The 27,781-nt window shown below is 49.1% G+C and overlaps 1 protein-coding gene across 1 annotated transcript; it reads left to right on the forward strand.

Annotated features, from left to right (window-relative positions):
• Window positions 1-27,781, forward strand: BMP3 (bone morphogenetic protein 3). Its single transcript, XM_045074567.1, has 3 exons — window positions 1-683; window positions 15,978-16,885; window positions 23,638-27,781. The coding sequence occupies exons 1-3, from the start codon at window positions 359-361 to the stop codon at window positions 23,827-23,829; spliced, it is 1,425 nt and encodes a 474-aa protein (XP_044930502.1). The 5' UTR covers window positions 1-358; the 3' UTR covers window positions 23,830-27,781.

Below are 27,781 nucleotides of genomic sequence, written 5' to 3' on the forward strand. Positions count from 1 at the left end.
CGCCCCGCCCCGGCCCCCGCTCCCGCCCCGCGCGGCCGCCTCCCCCCTGCGCGGCGCCTCGGCCGGGCGCTCCGGACCAGACGGGCAGGGAGGACAGGACAGACCCGAAGGCGCCCGCGCCGAGGTCTCGCCCGCGTCCCGGAGAGGTCGGCGCGCCCGGGGAGCCACCTGCCGGGCCGCGGTCGGTCGGCGCCCGAAGTGCGGCTCGCGGCGTCCGGCTCGGGCAGTGCGCGGAGCTCCCGGCGCCCCCGGCCCGGCTCACCTGAGTCCCGGCCTCCGCCGTCGCGGGCGCTCGTGGCCCGGAACGTCCCCCGCCCCCGCCACGCGCGGAGAGGACGCGCGGCGGCCGGAGCTCGCCATGGCCGGGGCGCGCCGGCTGCTGTGCCTGTGGCTCGGCTGCTTCTGCGCGGGCCTGGCGCGCGGGGACCGGCTGAGGCAGAGCGTCCCGGAGCCCCGCGGCGCTGCGACCGGCGACCGCGCGGCAGGTGCCGACCCGGGCCCCGCGCTGCGGCCGCACGACCCGGTGTCCGCGCACATGCTGCGGCTCTACGACCGGTACAGCGGCGGCGGCGCGGCCGAGGCGGAGCGCACCCCCGGGTCCTCGGAGCGGGGCTCGCGGCCCCCGCGCCCCCGGCCCCTGCGCGAAGGCAACACGGTGCGCAGCTTCCGAGCCGGAGCAGCCGGTGAGTCCCCCCGCGCCCCCTTCCCGCGGTCCCGCCCGGATTTCTCGGGGACACCCCCCCCCAGCTTCCTCGCCTGCCCTCCGCTCTCTGATGCCACCGGAGCCGCTCTCTCAGCCTCCGCACTGGCCCACCGAGCCCCCTAGGTCCCCAAGCACCCCGCGTCCGGCCAGCGAGGAGCCCCCGTTTAGAGCCTGGACCGAGAGGGGATCTGCAGAGCCACCAAGGAGGTCGCGGGGGGCTGGACGGACGGCCCGGGGAGGGGCAGGGGCTCCCCCGCGCCCCGCAGAGCCACCCCGGAGCGCCTCTGCGGGTGTTCCCGGCGCTGGGCCCGAGCCAGGTTGCCCCGAAGGCAGATGTCATTCCATGCCAACCCCAAGGCACCAGAGGGAAAAGTCACCCTCGAACGGGACGCCTTCCCCTCGCCTTCGAGACAGTCCCTTCTCCAGACCGTGCGCGCCTCTTGACTCGCGTCCCCTGTGCTCCTGAATTGGACACTTTCCCTCTCACAGTCCCGTGGTGACAAACACAAAAACTAACCCAGGTGGTCGGTTTCCGATTCCTTAAACCCATCGGGACAGACGGGGGCTGCACCTATGCCGCCCCGGGGGAGCGCGGGGGCGGGCGGCGGTGGACGCGGGCACCTCCTGGAACCTGCCCGGAAAATCTGCTCATCCCGTGTCAACACAGATCCCTGCGGGCCGAAGTTCGAAGTTCGTGGCTTAGCAAGGTTCCTCCGGTCCCCTGTGGGGAAGCCAGTAACTTAAGCGATCAGCCTGCCTCCCTTGTGCCAACAGCTTGAGGGAAAGTTTCCTGGACACTGACTCGTTTTATATGCTTTGAGGACGCATCAGGCTTTTTCTGCTCACTGCAGGCATGGCACAGGGAAATGCAACTGCAAAGCCTCCAGTGAACCGTTGAAAAATAGCCAAGAATCTTCAAGGAAGGAGGCCTTGCCTCGCGCTCTGTCAGTTCTGTCAGAATCACTAGAAAGAAATCTCCCAGAGCTTTGATAGGTAGGACTCCTGGAAAAAGGAAAACCAGAGCATCCATCAAGGAAAGCCCTAGGCTGACCCTGTGAATACACTCTAGAGCCCCAGGCAGGACTCCCAGTAACTGTGAGTTATGCTTTCTGACAGAGGAGCTGGGCCAGATTTCACTGTCTTCCTAAAACCCTGAGCGTACTCTGTAAGGGGCTGCCCTCTGTGAAGGAACAGGAAGCTTCTCGGAGTTCTCCACAGCCGGCCAGCCCCTCCAGGAGGCTGACCGCTGACCACACCAGCGCATACCCTGTTTATTTCCGTGCAACTCCGGGGGCAGAGCTCAAGGCAGGCGCGGTGTGGGAGCCGCAGGGATGGGGAGGACGTGGGCTCGGTAAGGCAGGCGGCCGTCCTGAAGATGCACTCGGATTGCTCTTATCCTGACGTCATTTTCTCGGTGATATTCCCAGGGAGTAGCTAAAGCACCCAAGAGAGGAGTAGTACTTTTTGTATCAACAAGTTTCATTTTTAGTCTGAATCACAAGTTTGGGAGGTGGAATGTGCGTTTTTTCGCTCACACCCATTGCCTGGTTGTTTGTCCGTCTGTCGTGGGCTGAGTGCCAGGTGCGTGGGAGACGGGTAAGGGTTTGAATAAGGTGGGCCGTGTTCTTTGGGGCTTAGGCTCACTCTGTGCACTATAATTTCTAGTGCCCTTGATCAGCCTCACGGGTCTTACACCCGCAAATGACAAGCTCTGATAGGGAGGCCAGAAGTCCCTGGAAATGAGGGATGGCAGCCTGACGCATATATACAAGGCTGTGTGCCCTGATAAGAAAAGTAATCCCTTTCGCATCCCGGAGACGGTCTTAATGACTTATTCATCAACTGTAGACACTGGTTTTGTGGAAGCTGAAGTGTCGTGTTACTGCATTGGATGGAGACTCCTGGAGAGGTGGTTCGTGTTGGACCCTTTCCAAGCGTGTTTGGTTACTGGCACACTCAAAAGCCCTTATTATAAGGCGGTCCTGGCTCCGGGAAGGCACGACTTCAGGAAGGTGCTAAGGCTTTCACGTGTCCCTCTCCTTCATCCATATCAGCGTTTCCAGAACACTCTTTGTCTTGTGACTGTGTTCCGATGTGGGTGAAAGATGCTGTCTGCTTTAATAAATCAGATGTGTTTTCTAGTCTGTGGTGTTTGGGTTTCACAGCCTATGGGTTTCTCTGCAGCAGCGATGTCCCGAATGTTAGTGGAGGGTCAGGTGGTCTGCTGGGTATGTGGGGTGGCGGCTGAAGGGCGGACTTTCCACGTGCTTATCCAGGCTGACTTACAGCCTTCCAGGCCTGCTTGCTCCTTGGAACATACCTGATTAAAATTATTTATTGTTCTAAACCTAGAATATCTTTGGTTGAAATTTAGCTGCTGTGGTATCCCTCTGATTACTTTCTACTTAAACCATTACTGGATGGTGGGTGGCATCGATCCTAAGTACACTTTCTCCTCCCTCCGTGCTATGCCGAGGGTGTGCCAAAACCCGAGGTTTGGAACACTCCTCAGTCTTTTTGTGATGTGTGAGGGCTTACAGAAAGATGGGTTTTCTCTTTCCTTTCGTGTAAGGTAATTTACAAAACTGTCGATGACAGAGAAGTTTAGCTCTATCAAAATATACCGTCCTGAAGGAAGATAAGAGGTATATGAAATTAGATTTTATTCTCTTCTTAGTTTAAGGTGTCCTGGGCTACTTTGTAATAAAAGAAGAGTATTTTGCATGAGCTTTCTTCCTGGCTGATCTGAAGATGCAGACTTTGTGCTCGTTAGTGTCTCATCATTCCCCTACTCATAAATTTAACTTCTTCAGGAAAAGTGATTAAAGCACACGTGTTCTTAATAGGAAAGTATCATTATTTTACCTAATGACATGTAACTACAAAAAGATTATATTTCGGTGAATATTTGTCACTTAAAAAAAATCACACAGACTTCATGGATAAAAGAAAATTGAGGTAATTAAGACCGTAAAGTGAATCCTGTCATTCAATGATTTGAAAGGACAGTGTTTCCTAAGGTGACCAAAACTCTTTAAAAATGAAAATTACCATTTGATGTGTTTCTGAAGGGCAAGGCAAACATATAAGGCTTTGGAAAAGGCAGAGGTGAGGGCAGAATGAGCGTCCTGTAAGGCACACGGGTCAGTGAGCGAACATTATTTTTGATGGGTTTAATGGCAAGGGACCAGGATGACTTTACTAAGATACAGTTACCTTAAAATCTCTGGCACCCAGAAACTAGGCTTGAAATTAATGAGTACCCAGGTTATCTAATGTTCTCATTCAAAGGACAACCGTGTATCTGGAGAAAGGGAGCTGGGTGCGCAGCTGCTTCGAATTACACACTACTTTGAATACAGGATAGCCCCTGATGAAGTTTTTACTGTAATAGGCCAGGCAGCTTTACAATCTCTGACATTTAAAATTCCATAATGCCACGAATGCTTGATTATCCATACTAACGAAAAAGAGAAAGAGAATGAGTTACATGAAAAATTTATTTAAATCTAGCTTTTTAGTATAGTTAGCCACACTCAAAGAGACCAAGGACTATAAGGGTCAATTAAAAAGTCCCCTAAGTAGATAATCCACTCAGGATATATTTATCCATCAAAAATATATATGTAATTAAGAATGTATTAGGAGGGTTACACTCATTTTATCTAAACAGTGGACCTCTGTAAGCGTTTGGCCCAGTTCTGGTATCTCTAGAAATGAAGCAGGGACATGAATGTCAAATCTGCTCGCGCATTTTGGAGTTCTACAAGTTTGTATTTAAAGAGAGACTTCAAGGAAAGCAGGCTCAACCCCCCTTACATGGAAGAAGAAATGGATGTCATGATGTATTTACCAGACAAATTTTAAACATAGTGAGCTCATCTCAAAACCTATTATTTCTAACAGTCCAGTCTAATTTTCTAGGAGAAACTTTGGTAAAAAGGGGTCTTTGGAAGATGTTAGCAGGTGTTATGTATAATTGGGTCCCATGGTCAAACAGGATCGGAAAAAACAATCATTTTTACTTGCTTTGGGAACTTTTGGGGCTTTAAATACTAGTGAGTCCTCTGGAGAGTGAGTCATTTTCCCCCTGAGAGCATTTTAGAAAATTGTGGTTCTAAGATACCAAGTTGGGGAAACGGTGGTTCAGTGCCTTCCGAATTTCTCAGAAACGGAAGATACACAAAATTTAAGTGAATATTACAGCTGAGAACTGTCTCATTCCTCACTTCCCGGTGAGCACCAATCTCAGGATGTTTACTCACGCTGTTCCTGTGGGGACCACCTTCCTGCTTTCACCTGTTCAACTCCTCTGACTCTAATTGTAGAGTCTGTCTGTCATGAAATTTCCATTCTCTTGATTTCTTTATGAATTCGCAGCCACTGTTCTCTTCTATAGGAAGACATCTTCTATTTCTTAATATTCATCATTTCACAGCTAGCATCGTGCATTTAAAAGAAAAGCTGCTCTATTTGTGGAGGAATTCACAGGAGATCCTACACATCACTTTGTTTTATCACCATTAATATCTTGATGAAAGATGCACTCAAGACACCTATCAAATCCCTTCTAAAATCACCCGAGTTTGTTGTACTTATGAGAACAATAAAAATTGTTCCTATCAAAAAGCCTCCTGAAAATAATTGAGCAACTTTGCATATACTTTCTAGTCGCTACTCAGGAGGGTTTTTGTTTTGTTTTGTTTTGTTCGCTACATCAGAACTTTCCTCCCCAAATGTGGATGGTTTCCCCATCTATTCAATTTGCATATCCTAACAATCTGTATCACTGATCTGATGTTGGTGGGAGTGGTGGAAATGAATTTGGAATAGTCTCAGCTTGCACGTCCCCCTGCCAAGCTCCAATTCAAAGCGCGTTGTAATGATTAGATTCCGAACCCATGAACACAGAATCCTGTCATGGAAACACTGACCCGGTATCAGTCGAGGGACACACGTATGCAGGACCATAGTTCCCTGGACAGCAGTCCTGACGACAGTGCACGAGAAGAGCGCTCAGCTAGGGAGTGTATTTAGGAATGCACAAGGTTGTTGGTCTCTTCACAGGCTCATAGCGGCTGTGTCCCAGCACACTGGTACCTCAAGTAGGACTTTCGGTGACACACTTTTTAGGGATGGCAAGTTTAAAGGCATAGATGTCTGCATTCATTTAAAACACCTAAGCCCCGGGGGCGCCTGGGTGGCTCAGTGGGTTAAGCCGCTGCCTTCGGCTCAGGTCACGATCTCAGGGTCCTGGGATCGAGTCCCGCATCGGGCTCTCTGCTCAGCAGGGAGCCTGCTTCCCTCTCTCTCTCTCTGCCTGCCTCTCTGTCTGCTTGTGATCTCTGTCTGTCAAATCAACAAATAAAATCTTTAAAAAAAAAAAAAAAAAAAAAAAATAAAACACCTAAGCCCCTAAGTCACGGAGCCCGTTGAGCATGGTGTGTTGACTGACTCCTTCAGTGATGGAACTTTAAGGCCATCATTTCCAGACAAAGAACCACAGTAAATGCAGTGCCTCGATTTTATTTGGGCACAGTATGAATACAATTTTTGGACCAGCTCATGCTGCCATATTACCATCGTCCATAAATACTTCTTACTTTACTGAGTGAATTCTATTAAATGTTCTTTTTATAAAATAAATGCATCTGATAGTTGTAGAAATACAAGATCCTTCGTCCAATCTTCCGATTTTACAGTTAAAACAACCGAGACCCAGCATTATCTTATTTGTTTTCCTTTAAAGGGTATTTTAAAACTAAAACCACCCATGGAATTAAGCTGTAGATGATCCGAATTAAGTGTAACTGCTGTACTTAGGCATATGTAAAGGAACATGGTTTTCAAGTACAGAAGAGATTCCTGGTATTTTACTTTTTCTATTCCTTGAGGCTGAGTTAAGAAATCTAATGACTAATCGTGGCTGAACTGCCAACTAATGAAGATAATAGTGCTGACTCCGTTTCTTCATCTATCAAATGATTAAGTCACACCTGCTGTGCCAGTCTCACAGAAAGATGTTAAAACTCAACTGAGATAATGAATGTGAAAATGCATGAAATGGTTAGAAGCTCTCTATAAATGAGATATTCTTAATATCGTAAAAGGTATCTCTCTCCAGCTTCCCACAAGCCTTAAACATACCTGACCTGCTGACCATGTGTAATTGTCTCTGGTACAAAGGATAATATCTCAGCACTAATGTGAGTAGAAGGAGGTGACAGCCCTCTTGTGACACAATCTGAGATACCCCAAACCTACATTTAAGAAGTTACTGTTTCTGTCCTGACCTTGGCAGCTGAATGGAGCAGAGCTGCACCTTTTTAGAGTGATTTCTTGAGGAGAATTGTTCTAACGTGCCATCTCTGGGTCAGCAGAATCGGCATCACCGGGGAGCTTCGTGGGATTCTCCAGCCCACCCAAGATCGTCCAAGTTAAACTCTGGGGGCGGGACCCAGAACTCTCTGTTTTCACAAGCCATCAACCTGATTCTGACGCATGTTTGAGACACACTTGTCAAGCCCATGTCCCTCAAGTTTTGGGGATCTTAAAACAGCATCTGAAATCCAGGATTGACTAATGTGTAAGTCCTGGTCGCATCCGGCACTTTCGTGGGCCTCTCTGTGGACAAATGGTTTATTCATTTCCATAATGGTGAGCTTCTCTCACGGTAGAAGGTAAATCTCCGTCTTTATGGCAGTTTTTTCTCTGGAGTGGACTTCAAAGGAAGTTAATAAAGACTTCGAATCCTCCTTCCACAGCTGCAGAGAGTTTGGGGCCTAACAGATTTGGTGGAAGAAGATATGGGACAGGGATCTGTGAAGCACATCTGAAGCACGTCTTGTGTTCTGAGGACCCGGCAGAGTTGGCCACGGAGCAGGCGCTCAGTAAATATTTCAGTTGAGTGGAATTAGATGTCCAGGGGACTGGATAAGAAGAGATAGTAGAAAGGCTATCAGCCAACCAAAGGATCATTTAAAAACAAACTTTAAAAAATAAACTTGCCATGAATGACGTTCCCATGAGGCACTTTACCATGTGTAGGTCCGGTCCCAGTACGTCTTCTCCATATACAACGGTTCTAATGATGCCTCTTTTCCAACGAACTGAGAGGAAACGCCGTTTGGTACCTCTACCCAAGAAGGGCTTCTGCTGACTTCGGAAAGTTGAAACGACTTGAAAGTATTTTCACTTTGGTGTTAAGTAGGAAACATTTTGAATCTGGTAAGTTTACACAGTTGTTCACTCAACAAATCAGACAGACATTTTTCAGGATATAAATATTCCAGAGCGCGCACAGCACTAGGAGCTCAACGATTTACTGGGGCTCGAGTCGGCCCTCCAAGAGCTCACGGTCTAGGAATGCCCTTCGGCGGCGGCTAAGAGTAGATAAACTGATGGACGAACATGTCGCTCTTCCAGAGAAACATACCTTAGATCATCCTTGGCCACGTTTTACTCTGGACACAGAATGGCTGTCTTGAAATTCCAGAAAACTCAGTCGTTTGACTGGCACTCTGTAAGGAGAACCCAAATGCTATGACTTTGTGTTCCAGCTAGGAAGTCTCCGTCTTGCCTTGCCTGGGAGCTCGAGGTGGCTGAGCGACCCTGTCTTCTCACTGGGTGACGGCAAGCACTCAGCCGTGACTGGGGGTGAGCTCGGCTCTGTCCTGGGCACCCCTGGCATTTCTCGCAGCTGTACTTTGTTTGGAGAAAGAAGTAGGGGGAAAAAACGTTGTCCTGACTTACATATTTTCTGTATGACTAAAATGTTTTCCCTGCTTTCTGGGGATTTAACTAATCATCAAGATTTCATTTAGTCTATTTGTTTTAAAATCAGACTTTACATAGAAAGCTTTCCATCGTGTGTTCTAAGTCCTCTTGAAAACGCTCTGTGTAGGCCAGCAGGAAGGTGAACTTCCACTTCGCCACTCCCCGGGCACCGCCCCAGCGGCTCCGGGCCAGGGGCTGAACCCTCGTGATGGCGACAGGGCCGGTCCTGAGTTGTAGCCTCCTCACTGTGTCCCTGGTCTCAGTGGGCTCAGGTGCTTTGTTTTCAGATGAAAACAGAAATAAATCTTCTGCCTTTATCTACGAATCAAACTCTGAGGAAAGTCTGTACTGTTAAGAGCTGGTTAACTCACTCTCCAAAGGTAACTCGCAGGTGCCTCATGTTTGCATTTCTACGTGGATCGGTTGGACTCAGTCTGTTTATTTGTGAAAGAAGCACTTACCGAGCAGGGCGCTAGAGTCAAGCCCAGTGCGTATGGCTGAGGAGTCGGTCCCATGAGGTTAGCAGGATCTTCCTGTAAGGAGTATATGGCCATAGGAAGGAGCAGGGGTGCTAGGAGAGTCACGTTCGATGCCGGGCTCCAACAGAAGGAGTGCGCTGGCATGAGAAGCCCACCTCAGGAGGTGGGGCCTCCCCTCTGCCCTAAAAAACCAAGTCTGGAGTATGAAGCAGAACAGGGGGACGAAGCCACTGCAGGGAGAAGCGGCGGCAGGTGCCACGTCCTGACAGCTGAGCCGAGAGGAGGGTAACTTGAAACTCACCTGACGACTGAATCTCTTGCAAGTCACAGATCCTTTGACTCTAGAAAAGTCAAAGTAAGAGGATAAAGGCCATTGGCAAATCCTAACTAGAGGCCGGCACGTTCCCCGCGAGGAAGCTCCCCCGGGCTCCCGCCGGCGACCGTGAGAAAACAGCTCCACCTGTTGGTAGCAAAGCTTCAGCATCGACCGTGTCCGAGCAAGAGCTGGAAAATGAAGAAGCCTCGTTCCTCGGGGCGACCTGCGAGGTTGTTACCCCGTGAATCTCTGCCCCCTCCCTCCCGTGAGGGTGTCCTCCTGCCGTCGTCGGAATCAGGACTGTCGCAGGGAGCCCAGTCTCCCCGACGGGCCTCACCGCCATACTCCACACTTAGAAAGTCCTTCCTTACACGTACCCGTCGGGATTCTGCCTCCGTGCACCGGTCTGGTTTAGACCTCAGTCCCGTCTCTGACCCTGGAAAGAACAACCCTGGGACCACCCCCCCTTCAGCCCCTCACGTATTTGTCAACAGGTTTCATGCCATCGGCAAAACCGTTGTTTTCTTCCTGCAGGCCGTGCATCCTCTGTTTACTGAATTCAAACTCGTAAGGCAGAGTTTCCAGACGCTTCATCATCTTGGCTGCTGCTCTCCCCCGCACCGACGAACTGGTCAGAACGAGGCGTTCAGAATGAAGCACGCGGCCCAGACGTCACTCGCGGGTGCGGCGCTGAGGGGCTCCTCGTGCCCGAGGACTGCAGGCCGCCTGCAGACGCACACGCGATTGTTCTTTAACCTGGAAAAACCCACCATTGTGGTTGCCTTATGCCAGTGTGTTGTTACTACTCAGCAGGCGTACCTCGGTTTCTACTTCAGTAATTCCAAGCAGGTGCGTGTCAGGGTGTCGCCGAGCCGCGGCATTTTCCGGGCACGGAGACCGAGCTGTGGCTGGACCGGTACCAGCCGGAGAGCAGAGACGCCTGCCGCGGAGCTCCTGCTCTTACACGTGTGAGGACTCTAGTTGGGAAAGTTAAGTCAGTTTACAAAATCTGTCAAATAAGCAGCGTGAGCGTCACTCAGTAGATGTTATCACGCGTGTCCGTCTGCAGGGCGGCGTCCGGCTCCTTACGGAGTTCTCGGTACTCCGTGGCTCAGCTGCTCGCTATCTCGTACCCCCGTCTCTTCCTCTGTAAATACCACGTACTGGTCGGGTCCTCTGGAGGGAAAGAGTATTAACTTGCCCAGAAACTGAGTACTTTAAGGTGAAAGAAGATAAAAATACAGGATGGGTTGGGGAAGTCAAGACCTGTTCTGGCGGGATGCTTGAGCGTGTTGTTAAACCAGAGTGGGAGAGCAGGTCACCTGGAACGGCCAGCATGCGGCGCCCCCCGGTCTGGGTAGGAACGGTCAAGTGTCACGTGCTGGGCCTAGGAATAAAATGGGACCTCGAGTTAGGAGCTGAATAGGAGCTGGCCGTTCCTTTTCTGAATTTTGGCAGCTTCGATGTCTGTTAGGATTAGATTAATTTAGGACGTAGTAAATTTCTCTTTAAAATACAGGGACTATTGCTATGCAGTAGCCTCTGGCTGTGCAGCATTGCCTGCTGCCAGCGCGGGCTCCTTCCGATTCCCACCCCCATCACCCCTGTCTCCCTTCATTCTGAAAAGTCTGGTTCCCCGTGTGCGCTTCTTCCCTTGACTCTGGCAGAGTTAAATGCTCGCTTTGGTGCTGCTCCAAGAACGTAGTTAACACCTTCGACAGCAAGTAGGATCCTTGTGGCACAGTTACCCCCATTTTGCTTCTCGGCCCCAGCCCCCCCCACTTCCTTCCACCACCAGCGTGGACCGCAGTGGACGTTTGCGCGGCCGAGACCCAGCCCAGGGGCCAGCGCCTCCTAGATGTTCAACTCGTGTTTGTTAATGCGGAACATTTGTTTTGCTTCGGTTCTGGTTCTTTGTTGGCTGTAGTGGATGTACTTGCGTCCTACACAAACAACACCACTGAAGCCGTGTCTGGAATCACGGTGCCAGGAAGCACTGTTGCTGACCTGCCCGTTTAACTCTTCGGGCTCTGTCGTCGAGCGGTTTGTTAATCGTAGACCTCGGACTGCAGACTGAACCGATTAGCCACAGCTGGAGGGAAAATTAAAAAGCAGTTACCGAAATTATCTTTGTCTAATGTTCTTGGTAAAGGAAAGCCTGTTGCATTCCGAGAAGGGAGTCTTTTGCCCAACTTAGTTTCTGGTTCGAGGATTCATGCTCAGCAAAATCCTAATTCTTCTCTGCACGTGGGAAAAAAAAAAAGCTTTTTTTTCTTTTCCTTCTGGACTATATGACGACAAAAGTGACAGTTATCCTAGACTGCCATTGTCCGGTAGAAATGTCATCTGAGCCACAAACGTGAGCCACATACGTAATTTAAAATTTTGGATGTCCACATTTAAAAATATGGGAAGCAACCACTGACATTAATTTTAATCATATATTATTACACTGAAACTATTCTGCACCTGATTCTGGTGTGGGTGACTTGGGTCAGAAGTGGCCCGCACCGACACTCCGTTGTCAGACACCAGCGGGGTATCTGAGAATCCGACTCTGGCTCCGGGAGATAACGTCAGACCCCACAGGACCTCCCTCCACTTCAGAGGCGGATCACGAGCCCAGGTCGTCGCCTGGAGTGTAGGTCCGGATTGGAGGTTCCCAGGAACCCCCTCCTTGGGTTTTGATTAATTTGCTAGAGCAGCTCGCAGAACTCAGGAAGCCCGTTTGCTTTCTGACTTACCAGCTTATATGAACAGGATGTAACTCCGAAACAGCCAGATGGAAGAGGTCCGGAGGGCAAGGTGTGCGGCAGGGGTGGAGAGTCCATGCCTCCCCCCGTATGTTGCTTTCCCCAAATCTCCATGTGTTCACCAACATGGACGCACTCTGAACCCCATTCCTTTGGGGCTTTATAAGGCTTCCTAATACAGGCGTGGTGCTTTAAGTCCTTGGGGAGGCTCTGTCTCCCACACCTCTTCCCTCCCTGATCAGGGATGGGGCTAAAGCATCAACCCTCTAATCAGTGGCTTGGCTCTGGGGGCAACCAAACCCTTTCCCTATCAGGCCTCTAAATTCGCCTCATTAACGTAACAAAAGGCACCGGTGTGGTGCTCTTTGGAATGACCAAGGGTTTTAGGATCTCTGAGCCAGGCAGGGGACAAGGACCAAACATATATATTTATGATAAAATCACACTATCATAATATTCAACCCAAGACATCTGAGTCTTGTCATTTTAGCGTGCGGTCCATGTAAACCTCTGGCCGTGTGATATTCTATATTCTTTTTTGAACTGAGTCTGTGAAATCCCGAGTGTATTTTACTCTTACAGCGCATTTCAGTCCAGCTGTAAACGGCGACTCTTTTGGACAGGGCAGTGCTGGCCAGCGAGCCTTCACAGAGCTTTTCCTGGGTGCAAGGTGCGTTCCCTGCCCCGTGTCGATTAATTCTCACACCCCTGCCTTTGATGCAATTGGGCTCTTTTCCCAGAGGAGCAGACAGACTTACGGAGCTTGGGTTGGTTATTTGCCCAAGGACAGCGAGTGGGTGTGGTGGCGCTGGGCCTGGGCGACTTGGAAATCGTGTGCCGAGCTACACTGAAAGCACCACCAGAGGTGGGGGGCAGATTTACGAGAGGACATTGAAGATTAGACACAGGGCTGGGAGCTGCTTCACAGCAGGTCACAAGGTGTCTGGAAACATGTTTGGAAGAAGGAATTTTTTTTTTCTTTTTTTTTGAGGAGGAGGAACCGTTTGAAACCAAAACGTTGGGGGCGGGAGTGCCCTTACCTTACCCGCTAGGACACCACCACCAGACCCCTTGGAGTTCCCGTCTCTCCCTGCCAAGAGGTCTGTTGGGCAACCACTGGCTTGCAACGTACTTGGAACAGCGGCTCCCTCTCCTTCCATTGGGAGCCCCCATCTGCGACGAGAAGTCTGAGTCAAAGCACGCGCTGTGGGGACTGCTATGCATTAAGGCAGGAGTCTCCGAACAGCCCTGATGCCGTGGCTTTGTTATGAAGGTCTGCGAAGTATTATCCTGCTGTCATGCATCGTACAAATGTGCACAGATGGCAGTTCCCTCCTCTTCCTTCACATGGTGTTAAAAATGAGTAAAATATGTTTCCCATTGCACTTCCCTTGTGCTTGGGGACTCCATGAACTCATTTTAAGTTTCCACGTCTTTATAAAAATGTTTTGTTTTTACTGAAATATGTTTCTGATCAGGAACATAACTTCAGGATCGCGTGTATGTTCCTGAACGCCGTATGTATAAGGAACAAGTGCACGGAGGAGGCTTCGGACGCTGGTGACGGATCCCGGGACAGGGCGTTCTTGAGTCCAAGCGCAGCCTTACCACTGACTTGGTAGATGATCTCAAGAGAAGGCATCAGCCTCTGCCCTGACCGATAATCTCTTGTTCCGTCGCTCTCTCTCATGTTTGAAGGATTGAAACACAATTGACCAATTTCAATAATTTTCATCAAACGACATGGAAGAAATTCAACTCTTAAGTTCTTGGGATGATGTAAACCCCGGGCAGACTCTACACGGGCATTAATGCTTTAGGATAATTTGAGTGTGTGGCTCATTGCTTCACATAAATTACCTGAATATTGACCTCTATGGTCTTGCTTACCAGCCCTCACTGCACCGTAAACGCTGTGAGGCGGGTGAAGACACAATCCCGCAGTACAGCCCGTGCCAGCACTAACAACAGTGAGAACTTGTATGGGAACTGCTTTACCCGCATCTCACGTAGTCGGGCTGGAGGAGAGGGAGGTGTGGTCTCTGCGTCATGAACTATGAACGAGAGCCCTAGCTTGCCCGAAGCGGCTGAGCCTCCGCTTGAATCCAGGTGAGTCTAACCCCACCGGTGCTTGTAACCGGAAGGCTGTCGGCGGCCACGGATAAGAAGCCATTACAGTCCGGGGCCGGATTTAGAGGACTGGTTCTCGGTGCTCTTATAACGAAGGGCCCGAACTCTCAGCTCTCACGGCAGGAAGTTCACTGCTGAGTCACAACTTCTACACATCCGTGCTGCTTCAGGAAAAGAAAAACCAAAAACCAAATTCGTAAACATGGCTCATCTTTGCTTTAATCTTTCTGTAGCTTTCTCTAGCTTTAAAAAAAAAAAAAAAAAAAAAGATTTTATTTATTTATTTGACAGACAGAGAGGCAGGCAGAGAGAGAGGGAAGCAGGCTCCCTGCTGAGCAGAGCCCGATGTGGGGCTCGATCCCAGGACCCTGAGATCATGACCTGAGCCGGAGGCAGAGGCATAACCCACTGAGCCACCCAGGTGCCCCACATCTTTCTCTAGCTTTGAAAATTACTCCTGTTTTCTTTTTTTTGCTTGTCTGTCTAGCTGAGGTGAGACTCACATAGCACAAAGGTAACCATCTCTAAGCGGACAGTCCTCAGCGTTTGGTACCTTCGCACTATTATACGACAACCACTAATTTCAAAATAGCTCCTTAATTCCAGAATGAAGCCCCCCACCCAGTAAGAGCTTCCTCCCCCTTCTGCTTGCCTCCGGTCCCCGGAAAACAGCACTGTGCGTTCGGTCTCTACGGGTTACCGGCTCTGACTATTCCGTGTCAGTGCAATCATGCATTCTGTGACCTTCTGTGTCTGGGTCTTTCATTTAACACGATGTTGTCAAGGTCCCGCGTTCTAGCATGTGTCAGTCCTTCATTACTTTTTATGGATAAATAATATAAACATTTTATAACATTATATGTAAATATACACGTATGTTATATAGAATATATACATGTTGACTGGATGGATAAATAAGCATCTCCCGCGAGGACACGGCGCCGCCGTCCAGCCGTCCCTCCGGGGTGCACTTGCGCGCCCTTCACTTGGACTGTTGTGACCGTGTACCTGCAGGGAAGCTTTCGCGTGCACTTGGCTGAGTGTCTGTTTTCCTTTCTTTGGGCTTCAGGGGAGTAGCATTGTGGGGTCACATCGTATTTCTGTGTTTGACTCTTGGAGGACCTGCCAGATGTTTCCACAGCCGCGGAAGCATTTCACCTCCCAGCCGGCAATGTACAAGTGTTCCTTCTCCGCCACATCCTCTCTAGCACTTACTTTGGTTCTGATTACCAAAGCCCGGCGAGCGCACGTCACAGGGTACCACAGTGTGGTTTTGACTTACATTCCCCAGTGACTGTTAATGTGGAGCATCTCCTCATGTGCATATTGGCCCTTTATAGATCTTCTGTAGAGAAGTGTCTACTTGGTGCTTTTGCCCATTTTTTATGGGTGTCTTTGGCCTTCTGCGTTGAGTCATATGAGTCAGTTGTATGCTCTGGGTGCCACAGCTTATCCACAGTATGATTGGAAAATATTTTCTTCCTCCTCTAGGTTGGACAGACTTTCTTGACAATGTCCTTTGATGCATGAACGTTTGTTAGTCGTGATGCAGTCTGATTTACACATCTTCTCAATTTATTTATTTATTTTTCCTTTGCAGCTTCTATTTTGGGTGTCATTATCTAAGAATCCGTCACCAAATCTAAGACCCTGAATATTTTACTTGTATGTTTTCGTCTAAGAATGTAATGGCTCTAGCTCTGTATTTAGGTCATTCATTCATTTTGAGTTACGTTTTGTATGTGGTGTTAGGTGTTAGGTAGGGGTCCTGTTTACTCCTGTTAATTCTTCTTCTTTTTTTTTTTTTTTCCCCTCCCTAGGAACCCTTGGAAGCAAGGGACTGCACATTTTTAACCTGACTTCTCTAACCAAGTCTGAAAACGTGTTATCTGCCACCCTACACTTCTGTGCCGGGGAGCTCATCAACGTGAGCTTGAGCTGTCCCGTGTCCGGAGGATGCTCACAGCAGGCGCAGGGGAAGCACTTACAGATTGATCTCTCTGCGTGGATCCTTAAATCCGACAGAAACCAAAGTCAACTCCTGGGTCATCTTTCAGTAGAGGTCGCCAAATCTCGAGACTTGGGATCCTGGCTGTCTAAAGACATCACTCAAGTCCTGAGGAAGGCCAAGGAAAAGGAGGAGTTCCTCATAGGATTTAATATTACCTCCAAAGGACACCCACTGCCAAAGAAGATGTCCCCCTTCCCCGAGCCTTATATCTTGGTGTACGCAAATGACGCTGCCATTTCTGAGCCGGAGAGTGTGGTCTCAAGCCTACAAGGACACCGTAATTTCCCCACCAGAGCTGCGCCTCCGCTGGACAGCCATATCAGGGCTGCCCTTTCCATGGAACGGAGGAAGAAGCGCTCGGCTGGGGTCCTGCTCCCTCTGCAGAACAATGAGCTTCCTGGGGCCGAGGACCAGTACGGGGAGGACGGGCCATGGAAGGAGAGGAAACCCTACAAGACCCTTCAGACTCAGGCCCCAGAGAAGACTAAAAACAAAAAGAAACAGAGAAAGGGACCTCACCAGAAGAGCCAGACGCTCCAGTTTGATGAGCAGACCCTGAAGAAGGCCAGAAGGAAGCAGTGGATCGAGCCTCGGAATTGCGCCCGGCGGTACCTGAAGGTGGACTTTGCGGACATCGGCTGGAGCGAGTGGATCATCTCCCCCAAGTCCTTTGACGCCTATTACTGCTCCGGGACCTGCCAGTTCCCCATGCCCAAGGTAGCCCTCGCTCTCTGTCCTGTCCTTCCTGCTTGGGTAGAGTAGAGACACGCTCACGGAGTGCGTGCTTTCATGTACAAACCCGTCTGGACGCTCACTGATTGCATCCGGCGCGCACCGGGCAGTCGTGGTCAGGCTTGGTGTTTTCCTTAACGGTTGTTACCGTAACACGAAGTCAGTACTGGTCTGAAGAAGGATACGAGGGAAAATGTTCGTGTGAAATGTGCTTTTCGTGTGCTTCCAAACACGGCGTGTGTTGAGGGATGTGCCGTGGTCAGCTCTGTGCGGCTTGGCGCCCGCAGTCACAAGCCCCAGGGGACAAAAGGCTGGTCTGGGAGGGGCTGGTCAGGGAAGGACTAGATGTCGTGGGAAGAGGGACGGGCAAGGACTAGTTGGAGTGATGCCCCTGTAGGGTATTTCTTGACGAGTGGTCCCCGTGGGATGAGCCGACCCCACCAGTGCAGTGGTCTCCCGTGGGATGAGCCGACTCCACCGGTGGTCTCCTGTGGGATGAGCCGACCCCACAGGGTCGGGATCAAGGCCGGGCCCGGGGACTCACTCCATGAAATCCACCAGGTGCGTGTTTCGTCTGCATCCCTAGTAAACATCCAAAAAGGAATGCAAAGGAGGGTGTTTTGACCCTGTAAGTTTCTTCCAAAACTTACTGCAACCAGTCAGAGCTTACCTGTGTCTCTTCCCAAGTCAGCAGAGACAACTTTATCCCATCAGGCCTCAGTATCCTAAACCTTTACCCTCAGAAGCTTCCCCAGTCCTGCCTCGGCCTGCACAGCACATCCTGGCGACTCCTCTGTCTTTGGATCTAAAGTTAGGAAGAGACAGTGGTGCCCTCTGGCCTTCAGTCAAACTTATCGCCGAAATTCTGTTCTTGGCTTCCAACAGTCTGAATCTCTGACATACAGTGAAATGGGGCTGTAGGAGGATCAAAATTCGGAGAAAGAATAGAGTTGGGTTTTTTTTGTTGTTGTTGTTTTTCAATTTTTGCTGCTATATAATAACGGAGGGAAAAAATCCTTTTCCTCCAGGAGTGAAGAGCTCCTGCTTATAGTTCTTTAACGTTTCCTGTTCTCGTGCTACTAGTCCCATGACCATTGGGTTGTTAAATGGAGCACATGCAGAAGGTCTGGCTGAACAAGGCCAGGTGGCAGCCTCAGGGCAAGGAACTTGATTGAAATCCCCGTTTTCTTACTAGAATACCTCAGAAGGACAAGCTTTCTACATCTAAGACTTGTCTTTCCTGAGGATTTTTGCTGATTCCGTGTTTCGTAAATCTAAACACTAAGTAAGGATTATGTACATGTACTATGATATAAACAGCCTTATTTTCTCTAAATATTCATAAAGACTGCATCACTGATCAAATAAAACTTGTTCCAACTAGGGAAGCATTTAGAAACACACCACAAAGACGCAGAATGTAACAGTGATGAATTTTTACAGTGTGGGTTGCTTCGCGGCATTGAGAGGTGGAATGAATTCAAATCTGTCTCTAAACTCAGGATGACTGAGTCTTCCAAATAATCTCTCACACTCGTGCACTGTACCTTCTTCTATGTAGCCTGGGGAAGGAGTTTTCCTTCCTGACTCCAGATTTTCCTTCCTGAGCCAGGGAGCCCTGACCATGTGGAGCTCTTCAGTGCGTTTCCAGCTCCTCCCTCCGGAGGCCGGGTCCGGTCGCCACTCCACAATAGTGACCCCCACTTGCCCGCCGGTTGGTTACGCCTGCCTTGACTGTTCAGAATCCTGCTGTTGCTTCGGTAGATCTTCCTGACAGTTCTCCATGATCCAAAGCATAATTATTTAAAAACTTATGAGGGATAAGTTAAGAGGAACAGAGATAGGTTTGAGTGTGTCAGTGCAGTGGAATGACTAAACATACAGGCTCCTTGCTGGGCTGCTTAACCTTAATGTGGCTATAGCTTGCCTGGGGCTGTGTCGGTTCTGATCCAGTGGTTCTGAGCATAGAGCCTAAGAATCTGCATTTTTAGTAGAGTTCCTGACAGTTGCTGGTGCCGCTGGGCCGCGAAGCCCTCTTTGAGTAGCCACATTGAGAACTAAATCCTTTACCTCAAATCTTGGCTCTACCTCTTACCAGTTATGGTTTTGGGGAGGAATTATTCATGTTCTATACAGATGACCCTTGAACAACATGGGGGGTAGGGGCCCTGATGCCCTGCGTGGTCGGAAATCCACCGATAACTTTTGATCCGTAACGTAACTACTAACAGCCTACTGTTGATTGGAGACCTTATCAATAACAGCAACAGTAGATTAACATGTATTTTCTATGTTGTATGTGCTCTGTACTGGATTCTTAGCAATAAAGTAAGCTAGGAAAATGAAAATGCTTAGAAAAAGTCAATATGAGAAAACACATTTACAATACTGGGTTTATAAAAAAAATTCACATGTAAGTGGACCCGTGCGGTTCAGACTCATGTTGTATAAGGGGCGACTCGGTGTTAGTTTTCTTACCTTTGAAATGGGTGCCATGGTCCGTAATAAAAACAGCAGTACCTCCGTAATGACAGCTGTGGGGAAATGGAACACGTTGCACATAGCAGGCCCTCACTCGACGCAGCAGATCCTTGCTGTTGACATTATTGGTAATGGTCGTTGTCCAGACGGAGGAGAACAGGACATTAAATACAGGGGCTGCAGAAAGACCGAATAGCGAGAAGGATCAGGAGAATACAAGATGTTAGGCCAAGAAAGAGCTGCTTCAACGTTTCTAGCCCCTTTTCCAACACCACAGAGCCTAACATCGGGTTCTCCCTGCGGGTTCAAGCCCGTAAGCTCTTCCCGCAACAGCCCTGGGGAGCCGTAGAAATCAGGACGGCCGTGGCGCAGCGGCTGAGCTCCTCGTCGCGTCGTGCGGACTCGGACTCGGGCCGCCGGGGTAAGGGAGGCGTCCCTGTGCGAGCGCGGGGACCCGAGCCCGGCGGGAGCGGAGTGCGCTCTCCGTCTCTCCTCGCCTCCTTCGGGTCGGCCTCCCCGGAAGGTCCTGGCGGGGCCCATTCGGCCCTGCAGGCCTCGCGGCCCCGGGTGTGCGGTGACCAGACGGCGGGGCGGGCGGGGCCGCAGGCCGCGGCTGCTGGGGTGACCCATACGCGTCCGGGTCACCGCCCGGCTCCCGGCGCGGCCACCGGAGCGAACGACCGGCAAGAAGGGGCCGGACAGCCGCGGACAGCGAGGCCTGCGGCCAGACCCCGAGGAGCCCGGTGGGGCCAGCAGGCGCCGCAGGACTCGGCGATGTCGGTCGGACGCTCGGACAGACGTTCTCCCGGCCGCGCGCCCTCGCGGCCCTCCTTCCCCGGGGCTCCCGAGTGGACGCCCGTGGGCTCTCCGGGCCGGGCTCGGGGCGCCCTCGACGGCCGGGCCCGTGACGCGGGGCTGCGCCGCCTCCCCAGACGCCGCGCGTTCCCTTGCAGGTCCCGGCTCGACGGTGTCGGCGATGGCAGCCGCGCGGGCCGGGCGGGCAGCGGACCCCGGCCGCGGGCGACGAGGGGCCCCCGGCGAGGACACGGTCGCCGTCGCCGTCGCGGGCGCGTCCGGAACCCGGTGAACCCGCGGCGCGGCAGGTGCTTCCCCAGGCTCGGCCGCGGGCCTTTCTCGGGTCCCGCCCCGCGGCCGCTCCGGGCCTGGGGCGAGGCCAACGGCGGCCGCGCGACCTGGGAAAGGCCCGGGGAGCCCCGACGCGGCGCAGCCGGACACGAGCCTGCGGACCCCGCGCGGACACGGGCCTGCGGACCCCGCGCGGACACGGGCCTGCGGACCCCGCGCGGACACGGGCCTGCGGACACGAGCCTGCGGACCCCGCGCGGACACGGGCCTGCGGACCCCACGCGGACACGGGCCTGCGGACCCCGCGCGGACACGGGCCTGCGGACCCCGCGCGGACACGGGCCTGCGGACCCCGCGCGGACACGAGCCGAACGTGATGGACCCGCAATCCGCTTCCTGAGTCTCCAGGCCCAGCCTCGGGGCCTGAACAAAATGACCTAAAACCCTCCACCTTGGTGTCCGGTCCTCCACGCCCGAACCCCCTAGACTGACGGTGGAGGCACGTGGTACTCTCATTACGGACGAGCGAGAGGGGCGCCCGGGGGCTCGGTTAAGCGCCTGCCTTCAGCTCAGGTCGCGGTCCCAGGGTCGGGGATCGAGGCCCACAAGGGGTTCCTTGCGCAGGGAGCCTGCTCCTCCCTCTGCCTGCCGCTCCTGCTTGTGCTTGCTTGCTTTCTCTGACAAATAATAAATAAATAAGATAATCCTAAAAAACAAAAACCAAAACCAGAGACTAGGGAGAGAGAGAACACAGACGACAGGTTTCGTAGGCTATGCAGAGAGCTATGAGAAGGATGGTCTGAACTAAAACAAAACAAACATTATAGACTGGCAACCTGTTTCAGAAAAACAATTACTGCATGGATCTTTTGTGCATGACGTAATGATTCCCAGTAAAGGCGGCTTGATCAGGGGATTCTGTACTGAAGAAACATGGGGAAACTCCCTAGCAAATTGAAGGTTCCTGATAAGACAGGCCAACCCGGAATCAAGGGCCGGTGCCTACATTCCAGCGAGCCCACCAGAGACTGCTCCGAGTTTCTGAATCTATCATTTGTGAGTTAGAGCTTAAAAAAAAAAAAAGACAGGAATTTTCCTAGGAAACACCCATGAATATTTTCCGTATCTACTCTGGGTCATTTGCACAGAACCTCTCATTTTTGTTGATGGGAACAATTTCCACAGTAATAGGTAAAATGGAGAGCATGTTATTTCTTGTGTATTTTGTCCATTTAGCAAGTATTTTTCGGTGTCCAGCACACGCTGTGTTCCAGGCCCCGGAGACCAGAAACACACAGCAGTTTTGATCAGTCGAGACCCCTTCTGCTTAAATAGATCCACTTCATATGAAATTTAAATATTACAAGTGTCATTAAAACACTAAGAATAACAGAATAATGATGTCAGAAAATCTGTGGTTTAAAGAAACTCTTTGGGGATCTCTGAGTCTTAAGAATAAATCAGTAGAGAAAAGTGGATGGTTGCAAAATTTTCTTTGGAAATTACCAGTACCGATGAAGTCACAAACAGTGGCCGTGGGTCTCTCTGGCACAGTAGTTACAGTCTGTACCAGTTACACAGTTTACGGATGTGCCAGACACATGACGTGCGATATCGGACATAGACAAAGCATACTTTGCTTTGCAAAGCGAATTGAAAGTTAATAATCCTTTCCAACACATACTTAAAGTTTTTAGGAAGAAAGAGGGAAAAAAAAAACCAGTTGCCCACCATTCAGACCATAATGTAAATAGTTTATGCCCATTCACAGTAAAGTTAAAGTTTCATATATGGATAATTTCTTTCATTAAAGTTGAAAGATGAGGTGAGACAAATCGGACTTGCCCTTTCTCTGCCAAAAATAATCCTTTTCTTTTCTTTTCTTCTTCTTTTCCTCCTCCTCCTCCTCCTTCTTCTTTTAGTCGTATGCCAGCTTTCTGTGTTGTTTCCTTCTCCCTTGGTTTGTATGTGCCTTAACCTATTGAAGTTGTCCTATGGGAGTCTTTAGGAGGTTGAAATTAAAGCACCAAGTCAGAGGTCCCTCTCAGCCATGAGAAATATGGCTCGAAGTCTTGAAATTAAAAACCCCGAGTTTTGGCTCAAATCTCACTTCTGAATTGACATGTGATCTCTGGCAAGTTGCCCAATTTCTGTTTCTAAATGTGTGTGGGACAACACTGGGTTCACCTGCCCAAGAGAGACGTTGGGGAACACGGATGCGGTGCGGCGGGCGTCCGTCCTGCGGTCTGCAGCGCTCTGACAACACCTGCGTGTCCTGGGCTTGGACGGGGCATCCTTCAGGGCGCAGCAGAGCCCGAGGGAGCCCCGTGACAGTCGCCTGTGTCACGTGGGTGTCGGCATCTTCCCAGGAGAGGACTTCGCCAGGCACCTTTGGTCCAACTTCTGATACCCATGGAATAACCTCGGGCCCCCTGTTCCCAGAGGATTTGGCCCCCCATGAAAGGGATTTCCATTCGGCCGCCTGGAGTCAGAACCCATGGAGCGACAGTGACCCCCAGTGGCCAGTGGGGCGGTCGTCTTCACCTCTGTGCTGCCAGGTCAATCACAGCGCAGAGCGATTACCGTCCTGTCCATCCTGGCAAACAGATCAATGTTCCTTGATGCTTGGTTTTATTTTAACAGCGAAGTGTCAAACCCTAGAGCGGGGGCGATCATATATCTGTGGGAAGCGTAGACTCGAGAACGAACGGGGTGTTTTGCAACCCTGTTGTGGAAGACATCCGAGGACGTATTAACACCCCGTGTGGGGACCAGGTTGTGTTTAATTAAGTGACTCTGGTCTAGGTAACTGGATTCAAATCCTCACTCTGTCACTTCCTAGCTGGTCGACTTTGGACATGTCATTTGAGTTTTCGAGACTATTTCTTTACTTGAAAAACATAAACACTGGTCGTTGTGGTTGTAAGGGCGTGAGATAGCAGGTCACACACAGCTGGCGCGTATATATGCACACACAGCCGGCGTGACGGATGTGTGTATCGGTCACGACAACCGTCGTGGTGGGGTGTGATCCGAGCTCGTACTGCACAGGTGACATCACGGACGAGCTGAAGCGCGTCCGCCGTGGTGCCGGTGAGCTCAGGTGACGGGCAGTGAAGGGTGGGAAAGCAGCCCACGCTAACCCCCGTGTTCTCCCATTTCTTTTCCAGTCTTTGAAGCCATCAAATCACGCTACCATCCAGAGCATAGTGCGCGCGGTGGGGGTCGTGCCCGGAATCCCGGAGCCTTGCTGTGTGCCCGAGAAGATGTCCTCGCTCAGCATCTTATTCTTTGATGAAAATAAGAACGTGGTACTTAAAGTGTATCCTAACATGACGGTCGAGTCTTGTGCTTGCAGATAACCTGGCAGAGAACGCGCACGGATGCTTAATTCTGTCAGTACTTTATTTAATGGACGCCCCCTCCTTTTTTTTTTTTTTTTGCACTGCCAATGCATTTCACCCCAAAAGATCTTTTTATAGTTAAAGATAACGAGCAAATAGACTGATGATTTCCACCAAGGAGAACGACTGTGCTTGTTTTGAATGTAACTCAATGCAAGATTTTAGTAAATATGGACATTTACTTCTTTTTTTAAAAAAAATCACAAAAAAAGATCACTCAAACTGTTTTTAGAGCTATTAAAGGACACACTGATTTATTTTTGTAATGGGCTTTGAAAATAGGTTGGGAAAACACCAGTAACTTTTCACTTATCTCTAAGTAGGCTTACTGCCCTAGATTCCTGAGCGACTCGGCGAGTGCCGAATTATCCAATCAACATTTATGTTTATCTTAGAAATGTTTAAGACTCTTGTTTGCCGGTGTTTGTCCTCCATGTGTCCTTGTGTGAACGGATGACGGAGAGCGTGTGCTGAGTGTGGGTGTACAGATGCAGGTGCGTTGCCGGCTGCCCTGGCCCTTCTGTAGGAAGGTTTGCTTTGCACAGTTTTGTAATTCAGCCTACACGGGATTCTTTGTTTTATTCCTTTCTCCTTCTGGCAAGCACCATTCAATTATGAGAACTTTACCAAGAAGGAGAGAGTGATCCAAGAGCACAAGCCTGGCCCTTCAGTTTGAAATACACTTATTTTCATTTCATTGTCTCCAAGAAAAGGGAAGCAGCAACCCAATTTTCAGACCGAGGGGGAGTTCCCCTTCTGTAATCCTTTGTCACAAGTACCTTCATTTGTTCTTTTAAACTGAATTAAAAAATTTAACTGAGGGGCACCCCGGTGGCTCAATTTTTGAGCATCTGCCTTTGGCTCAGGTGGTGATCCCGGGGTCCTGGGATTGAGCCCCGAGTCGGGCTCCCTGCTCAACGTGAAGCCTGCTTCTCCCTCTCCCACTCCCCCTGCTTGTGTTCCTTCTCTCACTCTCTCTCTGTCAGGTAAAAAAAAAATAAAATCTTTAAAACACAAAAATTCAACTGAATTTTTAAATTTTGATTAAAATTGTACTTCTCTGGATATGCCTTGGCTTCCTGTGAAGTAATCCATAGATACCAAGGCTTGAGAACAGATGGCTTAAATGAATGAATCACAGTCACATGTGGGATGCCGTTCTTCAGCCACATCCAGGTTGAGGCAGCTTTTCAGGTGGATCAAGGCTGAGCCTTGAAGTCAGTACGTGAGCAGACTCACTAAAAATTATTCACCAAAAAGAAGGAAGTCAAATATAGACACTTTGTTTTTCTCCCCACTTCCGTTTGTCATAAATATCCTCTCATTGAAAACTTGTTTCAAAAATCTCTCCTGCTACATTCCGTGGGTGACAAAAACGTTTTCAGACCCTGGGCTGGTGAGGATGTCACGCCGGAGGGTCACCGTCCTCTTAGTCGAGCCTCACCTGATTGGAGACAACTAAGCCATCTCCGAGACCATGAACTATCAGCAGACGTGGGGTTTTCTCTCTCTACCTGTAGCTCCGATCTTGGTTTATCGTTTAATGAATATTTACTGAGCATTTATTTTGTAAGAGGCACTGTGTTAACTGTGTGTCCTCAGCAACCTCACAGTGCAATGAAGGGGTTGACGGGTTGAGCTAGAAGCCCTTTTGGATACTCCGTGTTGGGGCGTATGACACCGGCTGTTTCATACACACCTTCCTCGAATGGATGATACCGGCAGATAAAACACTGCCCGGCTCTGCTCATAAACCAAAGGCAAGAATGTGCTCGTCTTCAGTGTTTGAGAGTGAGTATGGAATTCTCTGTGGTTTCAGTCGTATTTCTAACTTTCTAACTTCTTAGAAATCCATTCAAAGATTACCATGAACAGAGGCTCTTTACACTTTCGGAATGCACAGAGGTCGGCGTGAGTGTCTATTAACTCCGCTAACTTCTATTAACACCCATTCTGAATAGTAAGTTAAGCTCTGGGGCCGGAGTTACTGTGATTTCTCCGAGTTCATTTTTTATTCTGGCTGCGCTATGTTAGATATTTGAAGTGAGACAGGTGATGGAATCACTTTTAATAAACTTTATCAGAAGGTTGAAAGCAAAATTATATAATAGAAGCGAGCCGGTATGTGGCTACCCTATTCTGGGCAGCCCATCTTTCAATAAAGATTTCTTTTTCGTTGGTAGAAATGATGAAATTCTATATGTAGTTTTTTCCTCTAGCAGTTCCAGCATTACTTTTCAGCCTTCTTCCCTGATGTCTGTCTGTTACCTTTCTTAATTTTAATTGATGACCCTTTTTACAGATTAAATGCCACAATGGGCAGAAAAGCCTCTAAATAATAAAAACTTATGAGTATGAACTAAGTAAGATTTTATTTTAAGTAGCAGTTTATATAACAAAATGACAACACAATTAAAGTGCATGGTAGTCTTTCAGTAATCAAAATATGTTTTTGACCACTAGTTAGTTATTTCTGGGTGGCCTTGTGACCATGATTTGACAACCACATTGAAGATGTGTTATGCTATAAACAGGAAAAGTTTTACGCCCTCCAAAATAAAGGAAGATTTCTTTTTAGTAAAAGGAGTTGAAATAAATGATATTTTAACTAGTAAAAGTTTACTTGAAATAGTTGGAAAATTGAGTGACTATTTCACAATTTCTTGGGTACTAATATATGTGTAATTCTTACGTGGGCTTTTACAAATCTCCTGCTATAAAAATGGCAATGGTGCGAGAAGAGAAATCATGTCTAGAAATGACGTGTCTTAGGTCGTGCGTCTGTCTCTCCCTCCCTCTTCTCTCTGTCCCGTTCCCCACTTTCTTTCCCAACCACCAGTGCACCCACATTCCTACTTGTGACAGATGCACACACACAGAGTCACTTAAAAAGTGAAATTTTTTTCAATAACTTTTCTTAAATTCATATTCAGGGGCTGCCGATGTCAATACAGTATTTTCAAAATATCTTACTATAAACAGTGTAGATAATATATAATTTACAGGATTTGGGATATTGGAATTTAAACTGGAAGATTGGATTCCCTAGATCTCAGGAATACAATTCTCCAGATACATTTTTACATTCACCTAGCTCTATATTAACTGTTGATCATTTATTCATTGAAAGAAGATTTTTTACTTTAATATTTCTGGAGCAACTCTTGTCACCTGCTTAATATTTTTATAGACAATCATATGTGTATAGTACTATTACCACCCTGCCACAAAATTTTTTTTTCTATAATTACATTATTTGGTTGAGTCTTTCTGCTTTCACTTTTCTCTGTGCTAACAAGTAACTAACATCTGCTTATTGACTTCTTTTTGAATCAAGGTTGGGTTAAAGAATAGCTATGCACATGTGATGTGTAAGATTAGATACGAAATTAAATAAGAAAGCTTGGATAAATCTGACTTCTCTGCACAGCTTTTTTTCCCCCCCTGGAGAATCATATTTTAATGTAGTTTATAGGTGATTAAATGACCCCCCTTTTCTAAAAACCAAACCTTCCTCAGCTTTTCACACTAGTTTCTGTAAATGTGTTAGTTCAGAATTTAATGCTTGTACAGTTGACGGCAATTTAAAAAATATATATATTATATATATATACACATATATATATATGGGAAAACTTTAAAGATGCTTTTAATTTATTTAAGGACTGTTGCTTTTCTATAATGGTAATTTTCATCCTTAGATGGTGAGAAGAAATTCTTTTGACTATAGTTATTACATGGAAAGTGAAATTTGGTTCTTTAGTCAAATCCACTGCTGGGACATGTCGCAGTGAGACTGTGCAAGACACGTCACTACTGATGGATAAGTTTTGCTGACTTTGTATCATTTTCCTCCAGTAATGGAGAGCTTTTCATTATACAATATGAAAATAAAAATTGCTTAATTGAA

Source organism: Mustela putorius, unplaced genomic scaffold (genome assembly GCF_011764305.1).
Source record: "Mustela putorius furo isolate JIRA1106 unplaced genomic scaffold, ASM1176430v1.1 tig00000040_pilon_pilon_pilon, whole genome shotgun sequence".
Lineage (NCBI taxonomy): Eukaryota > Metazoa > Chordata > Mammalia > Carnivora > Mustelidae > Mustela > Mustela putorius.

What these genes read in the sequence shown, in the direction of transcription:
- BMP3 (XM_045074567.1), top strand. Translation starts at nt 359, where the DNA reads ATGGCCGGGGCGCGCCGGCTGCTGTGCCTGTGGCTCGGCTGCTTCTGC. An exon ending in CTTCCGAGCCGGAGCAGCCG is followed by an intron (nt 684 to 15,977) that starts GTGAGTCCCCCC and finishes TCCCCTCCCTAG; the next exon opens with GAACCCTTGGAAGCAAGGGA. An exon ending in GCCAGTTCCCCATGCCCAAG is followed by an intron (nt 16,886 to 23,637) that starts GTAGCCCTCGCT and finishes TTTCTTTTCCAG; the next exon opens with TCTTTGAAGCCATCAAATCA.